At 34.9% G+C, this 22,718-nt stretch overlaps 2 protein-coding genes across 5 annotated transcripts in view; one reads left to right on the forward strand and one right to left on the reverse strand.

Annotated features, from left to right (window-relative positions):
- Positions 1-1,110, reverse strand: part of LOC126827047 (zinc finger protein squeeze) — an 81,845-nt gene extending 80,735 nt beyond the window's left edge. Inside the window, exon 1 of the mRNA XM_050556216.2 lies at positions 955-1,110. The gene's annotated coding sequence lies outside the window, so the exon portion shown is untranslated. The remainder of the gene's footprint in view (positions 1-954) is intronic.
- Positions 1,111-4,126: 3,016 nt separating this feature from the next.
- LOC126827046 (protein Spindly) lies at positions 4,127-20,371 on the forward strand. 4 transcript variants are annotated; one of them, XM_050556212.1, is made up of 11 exons: positions 4,127-4,243; positions 6,627-6,823; positions 10,793-10,969; positions 12,018-12,203; positions 13,069-13,218; positions 13,994-14,092; positions 14,520-14,630; positions 15,060-15,200; positions 16,915-17,012; positions 17,906-18,090; positions 18,611-20,371. In XM_050556212.1, the coding sequence occupies exons 2-11, from the start codon at positions 6,662-6,664 to the stop codon at positions 18,994-18,996; spliced, it is 1,695 nt and encodes a 564-aa protein (XP_050412169.1). In that variant the 5' UTR covers positions 4,127-4,243; positions 6,627-6,661; the 3' UTR covers positions 18,997-20,371. The 4 variants fall into 4 exon arrangements, with proteins under 4 accessions (XP_050412169.1, XP_050412170.1, XP_050412167.1 ...); XM_050556213.1 differs by lacking the exon at positions 4,127-4,243 and adding an exon at positions 4,328-4,368; XM_050556210.2 differs by lacking the exon at positions 4,127-4,243 and adding an exon at positions 4,412-4,553.
- Positions 20,372-22,718: the final 2,347 nt, after the last annotated feature.

The raw sequence follows: 22,718 nt of genomic DNA on the forward strand, positions 1-22,718 counted from the left end.
ACCCAAATGGGTCACAAGGCATATAATAATGTAATATGAATGTATATAAAATGATTTACATTCATTTACATCCGTTTTTACTATACTTATTTCAAATCAGTTAAGTTCAGGGAGAAGTCAGCTCAATCGATGGCAATTAGCTCTTGCGTCTGGTTATTCCACTTCCAGTAACTGGTAGTAATTATGCTCTCCAGATTGTGTCACTGTTTGACATGATTTGTGGAATTCTTCGAGTCCCTTGCTACATGTATATGGCACTGAATTGCGTGCGTGATGGTACACGATTCGTGTTATGGTAAAATGTTTATTTTGTCTTAAATATTAGATATCTTTTCCCGGTAAGATCACAACATCAATGTTGATTTAAATTGACAAATAATTTGTGTTTTCAATGTTGAAGATTGTGGATAATTTATATTGAGTTAAAGACTTATATAGCTCCTTTAACTTAAAGGCTCAATACCACTCTTGTTGTAACTGAATAATATGTCCCAATCTTTATTCTGGTCAACATATTGTACTATTTTACAATATTCCAATTAATTGATGATACAAATTTCATCTTAACACACCTATTTTAAAAAATTCGAAAAATTCAACTAAATGATTTGAAAAGCCTGACGTAAAGCTTTTCAAATGTTACTTGGATTTAAAAAATATTTTTGAGCCCTCTGGACAAGTAAATTTCAAATAGGATTTAATGGATAATTTACAAAACAGGTAGGACACTACTAACACATCTAGTACTTAGAATAAGGCTATTTTTTTTATTTTCTGGAGCTGCCAAGCCAGCAAGAGTGTTATTGTCCCTTTAATACTAAGGACATGCCAAGATAACAACTTTCTTTACCAAATTACAGTACCGTACCCGCCCAGGTACATACTGTAATTATTGTGTGTTCAGTACAATGTCAACAAGTAATTAAAATTTCATAAAAATCATTTAAAACTTACGTATTATGATATCTAGTTATATCCATGCTGTAATGTTCATTTTGTTGTACAATTAGAAACTATCACACGTCTGTATTTTTTATGAATCAAATCTCACGCTACCATCTTAATTAATAGACCCGATAAGCAGGTTTGTATTTACGTTTACTTTCCAACTTTAGATTCATTCTTGATAACCAAGTCTTTCGACCCTGCTATCTAAAGAAAATAAGGAATCTCCGGGCTAATTCTACGAAACGAAAAATGAAATACGTGCACTACCGTTAATGCTGCAACAACAACCACAATATTTTATTTACAGCATTAAAGACAATGACTTGGTACCGAAAGACGGCGATTTGAGCCACCAAAAATCCCGAACACCCAATAACTCCCTCTTAAATAGTATAGTCCGGGTCCGGTGGCTGAAGGGGTGGGGGTGGGGGCAATCGCCACCCGAGCTGTGATTTTATGAGAACAAGTTTTTCTAGAACAGTTTTTTTTAGTGTAGATTCCGAATCTGGGTGGTGATCAGGCGTTTGAGGGGGCGTTTTCGAGATATAGGGGGTTCAATGTCTACAATTGGGGGGAGGGGGGATGTCATTATAAATGTTGACATAATTGATGATCATTTTATACTCTTCATAAAAAGTATAGGGGGTATTCAGAAACAATACAAAAGTGCGGAAATGCACTGCTGTTTTTATTAGAGGTAACCAGTGTATGTTAATAACAGACCAATTGCCTACACATGAACATAAACAGTTCATATGGCGGCTTATATCTGACGGCCCCATTTCACTCGCAAAGAGATACACCGTTAAAAGTGAAAATGGACGTTTTTGATTTTTGTCTTAATAATGAGTAATTGCTCCACCAATCCTCAGACATTCAGCAATTCGTCGTGGCATGTTTCTAATCAACCATCAATCACGATTCGGGACAATCTGACCCACTCCTCTTGCAGTGCCAAGGCCAATTCTTGCAGTGTTGTCCGTTGACGTTGACGTCGACGAACACGTCTCCCGATCAAATTAAACGTAACACACCAAAGCAAAGATACGCTAAACAGTAAATCTTATGCAGGAACCGATAGGAAAGCAAACATCGATAGATAAACCAGCACGCGGCAGTTTTCATCAACTCTTCTTTTAAGGGTCAAATTTGACAATGAACCCTCCCACGCGTATGGCGCTATTGTGTGTCGCATGTGCAGCTCAGTGGTTCTGTTGGGGCGACAAGTTCTTCATCCGTGAAAATACTCTCAAAGAATGTCAAATGTCCATGACTATTTATCATATCGCAACCTGCATAGGTATTTGCATTTCAGTATCCCCTACTTTTTTTTTTAAGAGTATATATTAATCAAACATAGATTTCTAGGACTGCCCATCTCTAAAGGGTATATGATGCCCCTGGACAACTGTTTTGATTTGTGGGGAGGTGGGGTCGGTGTAGCAGCTGTTCGTGTGTGGAAGAGGGGTGGGGGGTAAACTTGGCGGGAAATGAGTTCACGTTAATTTAAATGATTTTCTTAGAGCATGGTTAAAACATTACTTTTAAATGTGGGGTGGGGGGGGGGGCAAAATGTGGTTTTTTTTAGGACAGAGTACCAATTTCGTCATTCAAAATATTAAATTATAATGGTACTATTCAAGAGAGCTGGAAATGAACATAAAAAAAAGACACAGAATCAGAGACATGTTTAGTTTAGATATTAGTTTATTCTTATAGTCTTCAACATAATATGAGCGGGATAGATATCTTCTTGCTGGCTGATCAACATCTCGCATATATTCTTTGGATATGCTTCAGATACCCATTCACATTGTAAATCTTCATTCCAGCCTTGTATCGCAGGGTCATCTTGTTCGATCACCATGGTTTTGCAGCCTGTCTCCATATTGTTGCAACATAATTGTTGCGTTTAATGTGCAGCAAAGAATACTCAGGCAAGATGGTAATAAAGAAAGAAGGGTATGTTAGTTTTCATCACAATTAAGATTCCTCCAGAAGATCTTTCTTCTAATGTTATCGTACAAGGTACAAATATTTTTTTCTAAACCAGCAATTACGTCATAAGAATCATCACTTGTCTGCCCCAGCTCTTTAAAAATTGTTAGAAAGTTGGAATTATAATGAAAAAGAAAGACAGATAGTCATTACCACTTAAAGTATGTAGGCCGAGATATTCACGACACTTTCAATACTAATCTTGAAAAGATCAAAAAAGATATCAAGATTAGTATTAAAAATGTTGAGAATATCCTAGAACTGACAACAAACCACGAGGACACCAAAATAAATTAATGGAGGCTCTGAAACAATTTTGTATTTTGCACTCTTGCTCGGGCGAAATAGACATCCCAATCATTCTCCTCGCAAACGATCATCCAAAATATACACATTTTGATCGATAATGAGACGGGCAAAGGTAGAAAATATCGCCGAAGGCGACTTACAGCAGTAGGTGACGCTAGAAGAAAGATTTTCTGGGTGAAAAAATAACAGACTCTTCTTTGTGACCACCTTGCCGTAGTGGCCTTTGCTGCATGGCTGGAATGAAGATTTACAAAATATGTGAATTGGTATCTGAAGCATAATTAAGGAGAGAGAGAGAGAGAGAGAGAGAGAGAGAGAGAGAGATGGGGTTTAACGTCCACTCGACACAAACTAGGTCATTTCGGGACTAACATATGGTTTATTTTTATTTCAATAATTCGCTTGCGCGTAGGGCTCTTTAGCAGTGGGAGGAACCGGAGGACCCGGAGAAAACCCACGAGGTTGGACTGGCGACCCTACTTGTCATTCAAAGGATATGCGAGCTGTTGGTCAGCAACACAGACTAAAAATAGGCTATTCAGAGTACTGCCATTTATTTCAGTCAATAACCTCAGTCGTTGATGACCTTACTCGCAAAGTGGGGTATACATGAGTTGTTTTGGGGGATTGAAGGAAAATTACATTACAGTATTAATTTTAATAAACAAGTTTGAAAATGGAGGAAAATAAAAGCTATGATAAACGATATTTGAACAAGTGCGTTTTTTGTTTAATTAAAATTACAAACTATTCCCAAATTTTTAACAGCCATCGACTGATATATTCGACTGACAATCTCGACTGGACTTTAATAGCCGTAGAATATTTTTCTGGATAATAGAGACTAACATTCTTATTAGTATGCTACTTCCGTTTTGTATACCCATATTTTCTTCGACTAATCTCATACAGACTTTGTACCAATATTTATTTCATATTACTCCATCTATGTTACATAACTTTCAATCCAAAGATATTTTGGGAAAAGGTGAGAGTCGGGTTGATATCACAGAGCCTCCCCCTCCTTTTTTAACACAATGGGGTGGTCTGCTTCCAAGTAAAACCAGCGAAGATTATTTCAAATTGTGGAATACAAAACGAATGCGATTGGAGGTCAACCTATATTGGAATTTGTTTGAACATATTTTTAACATATTTGTCCTAAACCTGTAACTTATGTTTAGTATAGGCTACTTGCTACACAGAATGATAAAAGTGGTCAAAAATAGGCTACTAATAAGGATTTTATTTCGTTTCGGGCGTTTATTTTTTTTTTAGGAAACTTAAACTTAAAGGCGGTTTGTTTGAAAAATCTTGTCTTTTTTTTTATATATATAGATCTATTAGGTCTACGTGGTAACGGTAATTAAAAATTAAATTCAGTTTGAGAGGGAAGCCACGGTGACTCAGTGAGGGTCAGAACTGTGAGCATGCCAAAGGGAACAGCTAATCGTTCGGATGGGACGAAAAGCGAGGGCACAAGGGCGAGAGTACTGAGTAGCTAAAAACAATTTCACCTGACCTGGCAAACTTAATTTCATTATTTAGGCCTAATGCATACACGTAACATCTTAAAAATAAGTCAATTTTATACTACCCAGCCCAGCCCAATGTAGTGAAACAACTTTCGTTTATCTGCAAATATTGTCACTTAGTAGTAGGCTACTGTAGCAATGCAAAAGCTTTTTTAAAGTTTTGAATCCGACTAAAATTGAATATTTACTAGTTCCCCCCCCCCCCCTCCCATTAAAGAAACCCCCAAAAATTTCAAAATCGAATAAGTAATAAGAATGTTATTGCACTTTTATGACCCAAAAATGATTGAGTCAGTATACACTTTTTTTCTAAATTGCAAAAAAAAGTGACCAAAGACAACCTTCATGACGTAATTAAAAGTCAATTTAAAATGTCTGACAAAGCCAACAATTATCGCTTCGATTTAAAAAAGAGATGGTTTGTACGTCCGTCTCAGGTTAGATTATATGCTTAATTGTAGTTGGATGTGTCAAAAATGTACAGTAATAAATAACAATAATCAATTGACATTGTTCTTTTGAAGAAAAAATTGATAGTTTTGCTTTTTGAAGTTCGATTTGATTCGCATGATCAAACAGTTTTGCCAGGTAGGCCTAAAACTATCTATATAATACCATCTCTTATCTCGAAAAACACGGAGGGTTGAGAGATAAGGTTTCTTATCTAACCAAGGTCTGTGTACATTAATTAAAGAAACCTTGGCAGTTGGAATTCGAGTATGCGAAAACTACACTGTCCAAAATTTTCTCATAATCATAGCACTAGCAGTAGCACACTGCATAAGTTGTAAACACATTCATTTTCGCCCGATCAGTGTCAAAAAATAGGATGTTATTAAAACCACATTTCATAATTCATTTCACATTAAAAGAGATTTCTACTAGTTCAATACCATCATAATTTAATAAAAGTCCAAAGGCTAATGATATGAAATAGGCATGGCTTACACTAGAGTAAATCCATGATGTTATTTTAAGTTATGTCCTGTGGCAAGCGACATTTGACATCAGAAAGTGTGAGTGCTACAAAAAGCCGTAACTTAACACTAAATGTTGTTTATTTCTGCATTAGTAGGCTATTTAATAAATTATTATGGTTTTGCACTGTTACTTGTTAGCGTGCAGACTGTTCATTGGTTGGTCGCTATTATCAAAAAGACATAACAGTTAACACAGGACCTAGAAACTTCTCTCATTATTCTGTGATTGGATTAACAAGAATTATATTCAAATTAGGTTACAAATTGTGATAATATTATAATTAATATTCTGATCTGGGCTCTTGAACAGCTAAAGGCCTATATGTTTTGTGTAATAAATATAATAAGGCAGATCTGAAGCCATCTAATTTTAACTACATGTATTTCTGATAATGGTTGTTACTCTTCATCAGCTTTTAGTGCTTTTGTGAATGCTCACATTACATAAGCTTACAGAAGAATATATGTGCCAATGTTTCGCTTTCTGGCAACCTATCCTTTTAATGTGTATATAACTTCTAACACATAAGATAATTTTATACTATTAGTATTAATACTAGTATTAGGCTTCTGAGGACAAATACTGTGGCAAACAAACTTTAATACAACTGCAAATTAATATCGTTGAGCCAAGCAAAGTTTTTCCCTTGGACAGGTGACTTGCCATCACTCCAGGTACTACCTGAGGTAGTCTAAATTGCATAATCCTTTGATTCGCTGTTGCTCTGGGTCCTCTCGTTTCCCCTCACTGCTGAAAAACCCTACTCACCGGCAAGTTTGTGTTGAGTGGACATTAAACCCTATTTCTCTGTCTGCCAACATTGTGCATTAATATTTGATTATTTTCTTATTTCAGTTTAAAATCACCCTCTGGTTGTTAACTGCTTAATAATGAATGCCGAGGAAGAAATTCGGGACCTCAAGGAAAGACTTGAAGAGCAAGATGGAAACTGTAGGCAAGCTGCTGAGATTGGTAAGGCGCTGTTAGAGGAGAATATACAGTTGAAATCAAACATGGATGACATAGTAAAACAGTATTCAAAGAAAGTTGAAGTAAGAAGAGCATCTAAATTGATTGGAAACTTAAAGATACATATTAGTTAAGAGTTTAATAAAGAGTTGGTCATTCTTGCTATAATAATTCAAAAATATACTATTCAAAAAAAGTAGGGGATATTTGATTTTGGGGGCATAATACTAAAATATGCAAATGACTACGAAAAAAGTCACTATAGAACCTAACAGAAGAAACATTTCCAGTTACATGTGACGCCCAAACGCACCAATAGCTACCGCATGGAATGCAGGTGATGCTTGGGATCATCATGGGGGTCCAACCCAAGATTTGCACGACTCTGACTTTGAATGTTACAGTCATTGTGGCATTGAATTCCAGGGTGGAAACATCAGTTTAATTGTTTTAGTGACCAGAAAACAAATTTTGATATGCGTCGGCTTACCCAAAATGAAAGGTTACGTGCCCTTGGCATGCTACAGATCGGCACAACACAGGCGGTTGTGGCGCGGACGATGAATGTTTCTCAGTCTGTCATAAGCAGGCTATGGTCCAGATACCGTGATACACAATCTGTACAGGACAGACCACGCTCAGGTCGACCAAGGGCGACAACTCAAGCCCAGGATCGGTTTATCCGTACCTTGGCCTTGAGAAATCGTGTCATCACAGCAAATCAGATCAGCGCTCGTCTTCAAACAGACACTGGTGTGAGAGTGAGTGGCCAGACGATTCGGAATCGACTGCATAGGGGTCACCTTCGCGCCCGACGTCCTCGCGTGATCCCTTGTTTGAGAGATCATCACATTCAGGCAAGACGTCGTTGGTGTAGGGATCGTCAACACTGGGATAATCGACGCTGGAGCAATGTGATGTTTTCAGATGAGTCAAGGTTCACTGTTGATTTTTTGGACAGACGTAGGAGGGTGTGGCGTCGTCGAAACGAGCTCTTCCAAGCCGTTAACGTCATCAGACATGATCGATTTGGGGGTGGTTCTGTTATGGTGTGGGGAGGCATCACTGTTGCTGGAAGAACGGCTTTACATGTTGTTGCAGGGCGTGTTACAGGCCAGTACTACCGGGACAACATCTTGGCAGTCCATGTTGTGCCGTTCGCACGACGTCGTGGCCGCCGTTTCATCTTCCAGGATGACAACGCAAGATGTCACAGGGCCAGGATCGTTACAGGTTACCTCCAACAACAGAACATCACCACATTATCTTGGCCAGCACTGAGTCCCGACCTCTCCCCCATCGAGCATGTCTGGGACATGCTTGGACAGAGGTTATGTCAACGTCAACAACGTCCTGCCAATGTCCAAGAACTTGCTGCAGCGTTGCAACAGGAATGGGACAATCTGGACCAAAATGACCTTAGACGTCTCATTAGGAGTATGCCACGTCGGATCAATGCTTGTTTGGCAAACAGAGAAGGATTTACCCGTTACTGACTTGGTTGTGATGCTGTGGTAACTTTGCTGTTTGACCCAGGGTATCATTTTACCCTTATAATGGTCAGTCTGTGCCTTACTTAGTCTAACGATCATTTGGAATAAATCGATGAATGTGAACTTTATTTCATTTTGTCATTTGTTTCTTCGTCAGTTTCATTAGGTGACTTTAATAACACTTAAAAATCAAATATCCCCTACTTTTTTTGAATAGTATAGATGATAAAAAAAGAAAATAATGAAAATTTTATTCAAATTACTTCAATCTCAGCCAAGTTATCATTGTTTGTAGTTTTGACAAGATGTGTGCATAGTGGTAACCAGGGCACTAATATATTCGGGACTTAGCCTCGCTTTCCCATTTTTAAATTAAATTTTTAAATGAAGAACCGTTTTAATCTAGTTAAAATCCTGAGTATCCAATGCCATCAAGAGTTGATTATGGTCTTGTTTTGTTAATAAATGTCTAATTAATAGTTTATATAACATTTCAGGCCTAAAGAAAAACCTGCAATATAGGCAGATTTAGCTCTTGCATAGTGTATGTTTAATAAAGAAATAAAATGCAAAATTTGTATTAGAATAAATTTATTGATCATTTGAAAAGAAAAGAAAAATGCACGTAATATGCCAAAAATTAGAGATGTAGAATTAGTTTAAAATTGTAATTATTTTTTTGTTTAGTTTCATTGATTGGAAGATAATCTTTTATATATTTCACATACAATATTTATACTACTGAAATTGAAGACACTTATTAAAATTATCACAAGTTTATTAATAAATCTGTGTATGTTTTGTTATATACACAATAACTCAGATACCGTGAACATGATTCGTCAGATTTACCCATAATTTTGTCTGTGCATTTAGAGCTGTGGTTCTCAACCTTTTTTTTGGCAACGGCACATAGTATGACTCCAACTAAGTAAAGAAAAACGGAGCCATGAACTTATCAGTAGAGACCAGTGAATACTCAATTGGGATCATGTGGCTTTACGCATTTTCTTAGTTTGCTGTTAAAAATTTCGCGGCACACTTAGGAAGATCTCGGCACACTGGTTGAGAATCACTGATTTAGAGTTTAGCATTTAGCAACACAACTTCAATAGTCATTCCCTGTGTTTCACTAGTGAAAATATCAATCCCCCTATACTGTAAATAGTAATGTGAATCAGATTTCTAGATGGGCAGCCAGATTTTACTGGCACTTATCCTTCTGGTCAAACTGCTATATAAATTAATTTTAAGCCCTGAGCCTTAACTTTGTGCAACTAGGTCAAAATAGCCTGTCAATGCAGACTTCAGTTCATTCACCCCACACTTGTTTGGACAGATCTAGTGTGTTGGCTGCTCACATTAAATTTAGGGATGTTAATTTTGGCAATACACTGGATTTACCACTAAATACATCATTTTATGTTAGAGAACAAAATGTGTGGAAATTAATGCAACTAGTGATAGATCGTATTTACACTTTAATAACTTACCTACATCTATTCTGTGTTTGCATGAATTTCTTATTTTTATACACCCACATTGAAATGTGGCCATATATTGCTGTCGCCCTAATCCGACTGTGGATGCTCTAGAGGCTAAAGCTAATAATATATCTGATTGAAATTAATACACATGAGACGAAGAAGCCTATTGATTTTCAACAATTTCCGATAATTACTGCCAGAGTTGTGGTCGTTCTAGAAGTTAAAGTTAATATCTGATTGACTTTAAATTTATACACATTGTTTAAGGTCATGAGACAAAGAAGCCTATTGATTTCCGATTATTACTACCAGAGTTATGGTCCTTTGAAAAAAAATCTTGTGGGCACCCTGGGGACTAAAGTAAATATCTGATTGACTATAAATTTATACACAGTGTTTAGGTTATGAGGCGAAGAAGCCTATAGCTTTTCAATGATTTTCGATAATTACTGCCAGTTATGACCCTTGATCACTTGCGAAATTTTGTGGACACACTAGAGGATAAAGTAAATATAAATTTATATGTAGTGTTTTAGGTTATAAGATTTAACACAAACAATTGTAACAAATTCTAATGATTTCTGATAATTACTTAAACATGCATTATGCAAGAACTAAATTTGCCTACTGCAGGTTTTTCTTTAGGTCTTAAATGTTATCTAAATTATTAATTAGACATTAATTAACTTATCAAGACCATAGTCAACTCTCGATGCGATTGTTAGCCTACGATATTTAGTGGATTTGAATACATTTGTGATAGATGATCTAATGTAAAAATTGAATCTCTAATATCTTGGTTCAGAGTGAAGCAATTTGACTGAAATTTTTAGCATATTCTGTTTTCATTATCTTTTTTTTTAACTATTATAGCGAGAACTGTCAGCTCTTTACCATATCTTACCTAATGCCCCTTTAATTGGTTGTTACTCGTAATCAGATTTTTGTGTGTTGTAAATGCTTTTAGTACTGACAAAAGAAAATAAATGGGACAACTAAACTGATGTGGGCCTATGATTTGTTTCCTGGCAACCAATCTTTTACACTTTTAATATATTTTTTTTATTTTTAGACTTTACAACAAGATAATTATTCACTTTCACTCAAAGTAGAAGCTCATGCTAAAGAAAAACTGTGGTTTGATGAAGAAATGTCCCAGTTAAGGACAGATTTGCATACACAGAAACAGAGTCTTTTAGAACAGTTTGAAATAGATAAAAATCAGGATTCACTTTACTACAAGAAACAAGTATGTTTTATTTACTCAGAGCAGATTTGTCCATAAGTGTCCATACTCATTTGATTAATGTTCAGATCTTGGTTTGGATTGTTCGTACTTGGTTTTGTTTTATTTTATTTTTATTCCATAAGCCTATTATTAACCATTATATATAAGCATTTGGTTGAATATACCTAAAATTAAAACCATGACTTCATCAATTGATTAATGGAAAAATTGATTTTGGACCCAATTTTTTATGAATTTTTCCTAACATTAAGATATTGTTTACTGATTTATCGTTTTAAATTTTAGAATGCTTTTTATTGAATCAATTTATTAGATAAGCTTATGCATTCACAAGAATATATTTATAGGGTAGTTATTTCCAATAAAAGTATTTTAACTTTTTGGGTATGGGAAGTAGAGACACCCAGTCGTACCAGAGAAATACTGGATTCCCTGAAGAGCATCCATTCCATGGGGCAATAATGTAAGGGTATCACAAATATTTATGGTAACTATTAGAATGTTTTGAGAGGGATTAGAAGCAAACCTTTAAAATAAAAATACTGAAATTACCTAGGTTTTGTTCAGGGGAACATTACATCCCATGTCTCTCTCTTGAATTAATTTTCAATGTTCTGGTAGCGTTTGTTTGGTGTTGCTGTCTGTGCTTTCTAAGAGTGTGACCCAAACGTGTTAATTTTATATGGCGGTGGTGGTGTTTGTGTGTTTGATAGCCGAATGGTTAGCATTTGCGCGCTGTATCATAAGGTCTGTCATTGAGTCAACTGGCGTGGTTTCGATCCCCCAGTTGTACGTGATTGCCTGTCCAACCTCGTGGGTTTTCTCAGGGTCCTCGGTATCCTCTGACAACTAATAAAGACCCCTATGCGCAAGCGAATTATTAAAGAAATAAAATTGAACCATATGTTAGTCCCAAAATGACCTAGTTTGTGTCAAGTGGAAGTTTAACCCAATTTCTCTCTCTCTCTCTAATTTTATTAGCTTATTATTAAAACCTTAATAATGATAATGATGTTCCATGGTGGTAGCTTGTAAATTTTATTTATAGATGAATGAATTAAAGTTAGATTATGAACAAGCGCAAGCCATTGAAAAACAGTTAAAGGAGAAGATTGAACAACTAGAGGAATTACTTCAACAACAGTTAAACCAAACTCAGATCTCTTCCAAAAGTTTCTATGGTGATGAACTTAACGAGATGCAGCAAGAATTAATGAAACTTCAAGCTGATAATGTAAGATTTTTTTTTTTTTTCTTATGTTGTTTCAGCATTGACAATAAATTATCTTATTTGTTTTCTGGATCCATCAATACAGCTACAAATAGCCACAAAACTTATTTTTGGGACAAATTTATTCAAATTAAAACTGGAAGTTATCACAGTAAAAATTCAGAGAGTAGCAAAGTATGATACTTAAACTTTTGTGAGAAATACTATAAGTGTGCTGTTCAAAATTTTTGTGGCACACTTAGGAAGATCTTGCACACAGGTGTGCGGTGGCACACTGGTTGAGAATCACTGCCATGGACTGATAGTATAATGTTTACATATCACTCAGTATACAATTCCCTTTGTGTCTATTGATAGTCTATACAGATTAGCATGGACAGTTCATATGTTTAAGCAAATGGCAAAGGTAGCGTTTTATTGCAGCTTTGTTTTAATCTGAAAAGAAGGTAGCAGGGAGAAAGCAATATGTGTCTTCTGTGGATCATTGGCTAGCTTCTGCAAATTTTTAGAAGGTATTTGGCAGAACATATTATAAGTAAAGAATCAGCTATTGGATTTCTTGTAAGCTTATAGGAAAACCGATGCCAATATGTTTTAGTGGATTTTTTCTTGACTAGGGATCTATTGCCCTGCCAATGTTTTGCTAATTGTCTCTCAAGTCATCATGAGTTGTGCATTATTGAGAGGGAGAAATGAGGTTTAATGTCCACTCATCACACACAAACTAGATTATTTCAGGACTAACATATGGTTCAACTTGGCTCAATGAAAGACTTTATGATCTAAAGTTGCACGCATAAAACCAAACCCCCCTATATTGCTTTAGAATATGGCCATACTATATACATCATTCTATTTGTATTTTCAGACTAATTTAACAGCACAAATGATTGATGCTCACATGGAGTTGAAATGTTCTCAAGAAACATGTTCTAGTTTAAAAACTAAACTATGTAGTAAAGATGAAGAGATCCAGGAGATCCAGTGTCATATGACATCATATTGTAATAATGTAGAGGTAAATAGATATCACGGTTATTACAACTATAATTCAATACTATATGTATCGTATTGAATCGTGATAGATATTCAGGTGAATAAATTAAACACGTAACAAAGGAGCCACAGTGGCTTAATGAATAAGGCTCATATTCACTAACCAGGAGATCTGGGGTTCGATCCTGTTCCTGGTCGAAAAAGTTCTTTGGGATTTTCCAGTGTGTTTTCCCCTTATGTGTGATGGAGTACAGAAAGCTTGTCAAGGAACAGTGTCTTGTCGCGTGTGTATGTAGGATTGCATGTGAAAAAACCCTTGACAGTTGGAATTCAAGATAATAGATAGTAGGCCATAACGCCACTGTCCTGGCAAAATTTCCCTCATAGAATACTGCATGGCATATGCCAATCTTCTAAAGCCCTTTTTGTGCAGATAAGTAGAATGTTAAACAAAACACCTCAAGTACAAATCTTGCACAATGAATTTACAGAATAATCTATAAAATAATAGAATGGGCAAGTATTGATTCTGGCCCTTGCGATTTGATATGTTTATTGCGGTGATATATCGTTCCAGCACTACTGCCATGTGATTAGTTTTTGTCAGTTCAAGATAATTCCCAGCCAATACTGTAATAATATCTCATTTCTCTCATTACTTGTACATCTGATTCTGCATCACCATTTTTAGTGTTGAGTGTCTTTTTTTGAATCAATATATAACTACAATCAAATGATGAATTACAGGTGTAGTTTGCAAAGATGTCTTATCTTCATTTTGTTTGTTTTTTGTATAGAAATTGAAAACGGAAAATGTAGATTTATCAGCCCAACTTGAAGCTCTGAGAATGGAAACTAATTCCCATAATAAAAAAGGCAATTCCATATTTTCAGAGGTAAGTATGTCAGTTATGTTTGGAATTGTGGGTAGTTGGTATTCAAAGAGTCAACATAAACACTGCCCCCTGAATACAATTCTCCTCCCACTTTCAGTAAATAAAATCATCAGATTTCAGAGTGACATAGGTAAAGTGTAGGTGAGATGTCAAGGACAGTTCCTCTTTGCATATTGACAATGCCCTGGTTTTGGAACCTTTGTCATTATGCCAAACATGGCAACACACATAGCAAGAACTGAGGAAGAAAGTTGCTCTTGCGATTGAAAATTTGCATGCTTTATATACTAGAATGTTAAAAGAATGTTTTCTATTTCTAGCATCTGGTGGACATTGACCTTAAATATAACTCTGATAGTTGTTTTATTGTTGAAAAAATTATTTTGGGGTGTTAATACACAATACTTGTACCATGTTTTTAATTTAGCTTGAAGATAGAAGAGTGGAAGCAGAGAAAAGATTAATATCACTGAGAGTTAAAAATGAAACTTTAAAAGAAAAATTAGAAATTGAAAAGCAGTTACATCAAAAGTTAAAGGTACACAAAACAACTATCTTTTTCTTAGTTCTTCTTTTACAGTTACAAAAGAATCTGACCGAGAGAGAAATGGGCTTAAATTAGGTTATATTGGGACTAACAAATTGTACATATTGATTTCAATAATTTGGTTGTGTGTAGGATAATTTAGAAGTCGGATGAAACTGGAGAAAACCAACAAGGAAAAGTAGGTGGCCCTATTCCTTGCTATATACAATGTCACTTGAATCAATAACATACCTTATCTAAAGAGCACACTTGACCACCCAGTATCTGTGTCACTGTGTTAGAAAACGGAAAATAAAAATTCAAAACATATCATTTGAACTTAACAACACTGGCTGCAGAAATGTTTAAATAATGAATTATATTTTAGGATTATTTGAGGTTTAGATTATTAATGGATGTTTAATTTTTGTTATAAAATAGATGCAGATGGTAATGTTATTAAAGATGAGTACAGGACGTAGTGATAGTTCTACAGTAACAAGATTACAAACACAATTAACAGAAGCTAGATCAACTATCAAGGAACTATTAGAAAAACTGGAAAAATTTGAAAATTCAGAGGTTTAATATTTATACTATTATATTGGTTAAATGGTCAGAGTTTACCCGTATTGTTGACATGTCATTATGTGGGTTTGTCTGTTTGTTTTGTCCGGGTATATTTGCGACACTGTTCAACTGATTCTGACCAAGCTTATGTCGCATATCCGACCTATGGCTATAATCTAGTTATAACTGGTATTTTGCCCATCAATAGATATTTTTTACTTTTGATGTTCAAGGATAGATGACTAAGAAAACAATGATTTTATGAAATCATTATAGAGTAATGTTAACTTTAGGTGGTCATAACATAGTTACAATTTCATCTATTTTAATTGGATCAATATTATGCTATTTGATAACGCTACTTTTTTTTATGGGAACTTTAGGTGGTCATAATGTAGTTAAGAATTAATCTATTATAATTTGACCAATATGTTTTTTGATAACACTACTTTTGATATGCTAGCATATTCATGTGGACCTATATTGTCGGTGCCCCTGTCTGTCCATTTGTTTGTCAGTTCACAATTGTTTGTGGACATTAAACAGGTCACAATTTTTATCTGATTTTTACGAAACTTGAAATATAGGTTTATCCCAAAGATCTTGGTTCATTTCGATATTGGCATGTATTGGACCACATCTTCATGGATTATGGCCCCTGATTGTAGGAAAAATCACAGTTTTGCTTGTGGACACTCCGATTTAAATATATCGTTTAAATATATCATCCTTACACCTTGAAGGAGCAGAACAGTAGAACGTTAAACCCCATTTCATTTCATTTCTTACACCTTGATATATGCACATATCAGACCACAACTGCCTGGATTATGGCCCCTGATTTTGCGAAAAATCACATTTTTAGCTTGTGGATCCTCTACAGGTCACAATTTTTATCTGATTTTAAAAAACATTTAAATGTATCACCGTCACAGCATAATAAGGATTGAGATCGAAATTCTGGTAAATCGAAACTAAACTGCCGAACAAAATGGACGTTTCTTGTATGCAAATAGTGTAAAAGTAAGTAATATGAAGGTTGTGGGCCCTCTAGAGGTCACAATTTTTGTCTGATTTTGATGAAACTTAAAATATATGTTTATATCCCAAAGATCTCAGTTCCTGTTGATATTTGTGCATTTCAGACCGTAAATACTTGGATTATGGTCCACGATTGTACGAAAAAACTCTTAAATATATCACAGTCACACCCTAATGATCATGGTTGGGTTTGAATTTCGTGAAAATCCGACCGTAACTGCTGGACAAAATGGCTGCTACTTGTACACCCTAATGATGGTTGGGTTCTAATTTTGTGAAAATCGGACCGTAACTGCTGGACAAAATGACTGCTACTTGTACACAAATTGTGTAAAAGTATGTAATACCAAAGTTGTGGACCCTCTAGAAATCACAATTTTTTTTCCTATCTTAATGAAACTTAAAATATATGTTTATATCCAAAAGATCTTGATTCCTTACAATATTTGTGCATATCAAACCGTAATTTCTTAGATTATGGCCCCGGATTGTACAAAAAATTGCATTTTATTTTAGATTGTTCTCTATCCATCCTTTGCAAAATGTGGGGGTATCTTGCTGGCAACCGCTGGTTAATGTGTATGGATGGAAAGTCAATATTGTGTCATTGATTGTTTAAAGCTGTTAGATAACAAACACCCTTGATATTAATATTAAAGTAGCGTAACTATTATACATTTAATAGAATATACAGTTACCTAGTATAACAGATATAGAGAATAAAGTAGATGAAGAAGATAAAAAATATGTTCAATATTTAATTACCATGTTAAAAACAAAAGAGTAAGTCTGGATTCTTTTAATCATTTTGATTTATTTATTATAATATTCTGCAGCCTGGAGTATATGAACATGACTTCTTATGTCTGCCCCTGAACAGCAATCCCTAGGATTTTCCAGCATCTTTTCCGCTTGTCAGTGTTGCAGGATAGAGGGCCTAGCACGGACAGTGTCTAATAGTTTGGATGAGATGGGGTAACGGTGTCCCGTGTACAGGTTGGCTACCCCTAAAAGAGCCTTTGACAATTGGAATCCAATTGCTTTTGGGGCACGATTTCCCTCATAGAAAACTTTATGGCGTATGCCCGTCTTTGTGAGGTCAGTTGGTTCTGAAAAGTAGGACGTTAAACCCCATTTCATTCATTTATACATTTGAACAGCCGTTAATCTTTGGCTCAAAAAACGAAATAGCTCTGTAACTGGGTTTTGTAACTATTATCCTTAAATGTTTTGACACAGTATGTTAATTTGGAAATATTGAGATTACGAATAAGTTTAAAGTTGACAATGCATTGGATTCTGAGACAGTTGGCTGAAATTATACTCCATGGATATGGGAGATGGAAGGAGCAACAGTCACATTAGAACTACAAAATTTTTGCTTAAGTTGCTTGATCGAGATAACATTTAGTTACTTTTTGTATATAAACTTCTGCATTAAATTTTAGCAATGTAACATGGAAATTGGTAATCATGTTTGTGAATTCCTATAAACAGTATTTATAAACAGATGTAGAAACTTGAAATGTGATGTTTGTAATAAGCCACATGATCTTTTGACAAAATCTAAACACAAAAACAAAAACCTCTCTCCTGCATCAGATTTTTTTGACAGATTATCTGAGAACTAGAATAAGTTTTTTGTATGGGTTGATGATTAAACTTGTTATTTATAGAGTGGAAGTAAATCGTGTTAATAATGAACATCGCTACAAGAATTTACAGTTGTTGGATGTTAGTAATAAACTTCTAACACAAGAAAAATCAGTGGTGGAATTACAACAAAAAAATGATGTTTTACGCAGTCAGAATATCAAATTAGCCTTAAAAAATGAAGAATTACAATTAAAATACGAACCAGGTAAGATTTTATCAAGTTTTCACCTTCCAGGTGAAATTTATACACCGACATTGATGTCACTGTTGTCTTATCAGTCAGTCCACAATATTTGCAGATTGTTCATAGAATCCAAAGTAAAAATTCCCATATAAATCTGTAATTCTTTAATAATAGGCCAATTTAAACCACAAGCCCACCCCAAATAATTTGCAAATATTCCTTCCTTCAGCATCGACACCCCTTCCCAATATAAATATTGTTCTTACAGAATTAAGAAAGACATTAACAGGCATAAATCCTTTCAATCTAGCTCTGTTTTTGTACGAAAAACATTTACTTGTATATTTGACCAACTACTCCTACTGATATCGGTAAATAGATATACACAATCTTTGCTGCCCTTGTATAATGGTGATGGATGTCACTTGCAGAAAAGTAGGATTTTAAACCCCATTTCATTTCATTTCTTTTACAATGTTTTGACAACTCATAAACAGGTATGAAGAATGCAGGATTAAATTGTATTATTTTATATTTATAGAACAATTACAAGATCAGGACAGTAAACAAGTTCTACAAAGACAAAAAGAAAAGATTCCATTAAGTGAAGTCAACACTGATACAGCAGAACCTCAAATAATTGAAAAAAACAATACTAGTTTAAGTGACTCTTCTTACTTACAAATCGCTACTAGGTTAAATATTCCACGAAAAAAAGTTCCACTATCATTTAGAAAAACTGTCTCAATATCCAATGATGTGGATATCGTGAGTCCGGATGGTAAAGTTGAAAGGTCATCACTCTCAGATGATAAAGAGGAAACTGTGAAGTTAGAAATTAAAGGAGCTGTGAGACCAAAAAAGGAGCAGAAAGTTAAACAAGTTAAAGTCGAACCAGAAAATATACATGAATGTAAACAACAATAAGACAATATTTTGTTTTCAAAAACATACTGGTTAATTAGATTAGCCATCAGTAAAGCAACAGCAAACTTATAACTGACCAACTGCCAAGTCGTTTATTACTAACAGAATCTCCCTCCGCACTCCAACAAACACATTGCATATTCTAAGAGATCAGAAAGAAGTGACAAAGAAATTTCATTCAATTTATAATTCTTGTAATCAACCTATTGATTGGTGATGGGAAATCTTCATAGCATAATAATGTACCATGTTTATTGGCAATCTGTTTCACAGAGAATTACGAGTCTAGTAGTAATATCTCTGTCAAAGATGACTGCCTTAACACGTGCCGTCACAGCACATGGCGTCAATCATTGGCTGAATGGCGCATGCATGTTTACCTAAGACATTACTGCTTCGGACAGAATGCTGCCTTTTAGTCATTTTAATACCCATTTACACTAAATAGGAAATAATTTTTACCTACAAATACTTCAAACGCCTTTATTTATTTTTCCAATACATAAAAAAAATGTTTTAGTATTTAATTTGTCGCAGGAAAAAATTTAATATTTGTGGCTCATTAAATCGCATCGATATCATCCTTATCAGTGATTGTAGCGGCTAAGCGAAAATTCACTGCTGATCAGTGTGGTTTATTGGATTTAGAACTCATTTAAATTTTGTGGCCAGAGATCCCTTTTGAAATTTTGTGCTAATAATATATGTAAAATAAACAATAGTGTGTTTAAAAATAGGGGAGACAACTGTACATAAATGTCCCTACGGTCATATTATCTCCCCTTAGACCACAAACATACTCAAAAATTATTTATCTACTTATCTTTTTAATTATAATTTAATTTATGTTGCAGAAATGTATATTTTGATTGTAGATTATAATTTTTTAATCTACGATATAGCCATATTATCACCCTTTTGACTATACACGATGCTAAAAAATTTTTTATCAAATCAAGTCTTATATGATAATATTAAAAATATTGATTGTATATTGGATTATTTACTCTATGCAGGTATGGTTAGTATTACAATGATTGTGTAGATTTGCTGATCCTGTCTGCTAATAGAACCATGTTATAGTGAGATACTCAAGGTTTAGTCAATAGGCAGGAATCAACATGGATAGTATTTTGTATGTGATATACATGGATTTGTACAGCTGAATCTAAAATTGATATAAATGTATGATAAACAATATACATTTTTATTTTGGGGGTTATTTTGTCTAAAACATTTTCCTATTTGTATGGTAACTAAAAATCCAGTAAGTATTTCTATATGCACAAAAATCTCATCGATTCTTGGAAAGTTGTATTTATTAGCTTGTTCATTTGAAAAAGGGGATCACAATCTGATTAAAACACAGATCCTATTTTGTTTCATTTTTTTATTGTTCAAAATTTTGTTTTACTTGTCTTTTCTACACTAGGATCTGGAAGAGTTGTTATATTACTGGGGTTTTGGTTGAAGTGAGGGATTAGCCAATAAAACGGAATGTTTCGGTGAGATTTTAGCGTGCCATGCATGGAACAGGGGGTAAACCACTAGAAACGTCAATGCTGATTGATTAATCAATGTCTGACGTCAGAGTGTCTAAAGCCATCCAAATAACCTCTTACGCGACTTGTCACATCTTTATGTAGTGTAGGTCATCGAAAGTATAAAGATAGGTTGCCAGGCAACGAAACATACGCCCACAGCAGCTAAATTGTCAGAGTAGTCAACAAGAGTTGTTGCATATTTTTACTTTTGTCGGTAATGAAACCTTTATAATACACTAAAATCAGATTAAGAGTAACAACTCATTAAGTAATTATTAGAATATCATTAGAACTTGTTTGGACCATGCTAATGTTTAGTATACAAAACATTTAATATCATAGATTTAGCTGTTCAAGTTATCAAAAATCATTGAAAATCAATATACTTGTTCGTCTCAAGACCTTAAACTCTGTGTATCAATCTAAAGGCGATCACTGTGGCTAAGTGGGTAAGACGCTGGCTCATTAGCCTGGAGGTCGGGTGTTCGATCCCTGCATTGGCCGAGAAAGTTCATCCAGATTTTCTGGCATGGTTCTCCCTTGTCAGTGATGCAGGAAGGAGGGACTAACAAGGACAGCTGTCTAGATGTTTGGATGGGACGAAAAAACGAGGTCCCGTGTACACATTAACGTGAATGTAAAAGATCCCTTGACAGTTGGAATTCGATTAGCCTGTCTTCATTAGCCCAGTTCGGAGCAAAACAGTAAGACGTTAAACCCCATTTCATTTCATTTCGTATCAATCTAAAGTCAATCGTATCGATTATATATAGGCGTAAATATAAATATAAATATAAAATAAATTAGATGATAAGAATGGTCTTTAAAGCATCCACAAGTGATCAAGGGTCATAATTCTGGCAGTAATTATCGGAAATCATTGAAAATCAATAGGCTTCTTTGTCTAATGACCTTAAACACTGTGTATAAATTTAAAGTCAATCAGATATTAACTTTAGCCTCTAGAGCGTCCATAAGATTTTTCAATGTGATCAAGGGCCATAACTCTGGCAGTAATTGCCGGAAATCGTTGAAAATCAATAGGCTTCTTCATATCATGAGCTTAAACACTGTGTAAAAATTTAAAGTCAATCAGATATTAACTTTAGTATCTAGAACGTCCACAAGATATTCTGAAGTGATCAAGGGCCATAACTCTGGCAGTAATTATCAGAAATTGCTGCAAATCAATAGGCTTTTTCATCTCATGACCTAAAACACTGTATAAATTTAAAGTTAATCGGATATTAACTTTAGCATCAAGAGTGTCCACAAGATTTTTCAAAGTGATCAAGGGCCATAACTCTGGCAGTAATTATAGGAAATCGTTGAAAATTAATAGGCTTCTTTGTCTGATGAACTTAAACTCTGTGTATAAATTTAAAGTCAATCAGATATTAACTTTAGCCTCTAGAGCGCCATAAGACTTTTCAATGTGATCAAGGGCCACATCTATGGCAGTAGTTATCGGAAATCGCTGCAAATCAATAAGATTCTTCGTCTCATGACCTTAAACACTGTGTATAAATTTAAAGTCAATCGGGTATTAACTTTAGCCCCTAGAGCGGCCACAAGCAATTGTGGACGCTGGAGGGGCGACAATATAGTACGACCACATTTCAATGTGGGCGTAGAAGTATAGATCTGTATTTTAATCAGATTGAAGGGTATCAATGCTGATGTCCAATGTTCAAGCTTTTTAAGATAGGTTGCCAGGCAACGAAACATACGCCCACAGCAGCTAAATCGTCCGTGCGTGAACAAGGGTTGTCGCATATTTAATCTTTTGAAGGTAATGGCGGGAATTTTGTCTACGATACCTTAGGTGGAAGTGGACGTAAAACTCTAGAAACGAACGAACGATGGGGGGTGGGGGGGATTTACAAGACAATTTCATACAGGTCAGATTTTATTTTTTGTCCTTTGAGGATTCACAAGGTGCTACAAGCTAAAACAAAGGCCTTAACTCTGGAAGTAATATGAAATTCGACAGCCTTTTTCGTTTTACTAATTCAAATAATGGAAATAAATTTCATACAGATCGGATGACTACTTTTGTCGTTCGAACAGTCAACAAAGTGAAACAAGGGTCATAACTCTAGACATGATTAACGGAAATTGCAGAAATTGACTAATCCTCTTTGTTTCATTAATTCAAATAACACATATAAATTTCAT

The sequence above is a fragment of the Patella vulgata genome, chromosome 7 (assembly GCF_932274485.2).
Source record: "Patella vulgata chromosome 7, xgPatVulg1.2, whole genome shotgun sequence".
In the NCBI taxonomy this organism is placed as follows: domain Eukaryota; kingdom Metazoa; phylum Mollusca; class Gastropoda; family Patellidae; genus Patella; species Patella vulgata.

Excerpts from the sequence above, each read along its gene's own strand:
- LOC126827046 (XM_050556212.1), top strand. The coding sequence starts at position 6,662 with ATGAATGCCGAGGAAGAAATTCGGGACCTCAAGGAAAGACTTGAAGAG. Across the intron at positions 12,204-13,068 it reads TGAAACTTCAAGCTGATAAT|ACTAATTTAACAGCACAAAT; the intron begins GTAAGATTTTTT and ends TTGTATTTTCAG. Across the intron at positions 14,093-14,519 it reads GCAATTCCATATTTTCAGAG|CTTGAAGATAGAAGAGTGGA; the intron begins GTAAGTATGTCA and ends TTTTTAATTTAG.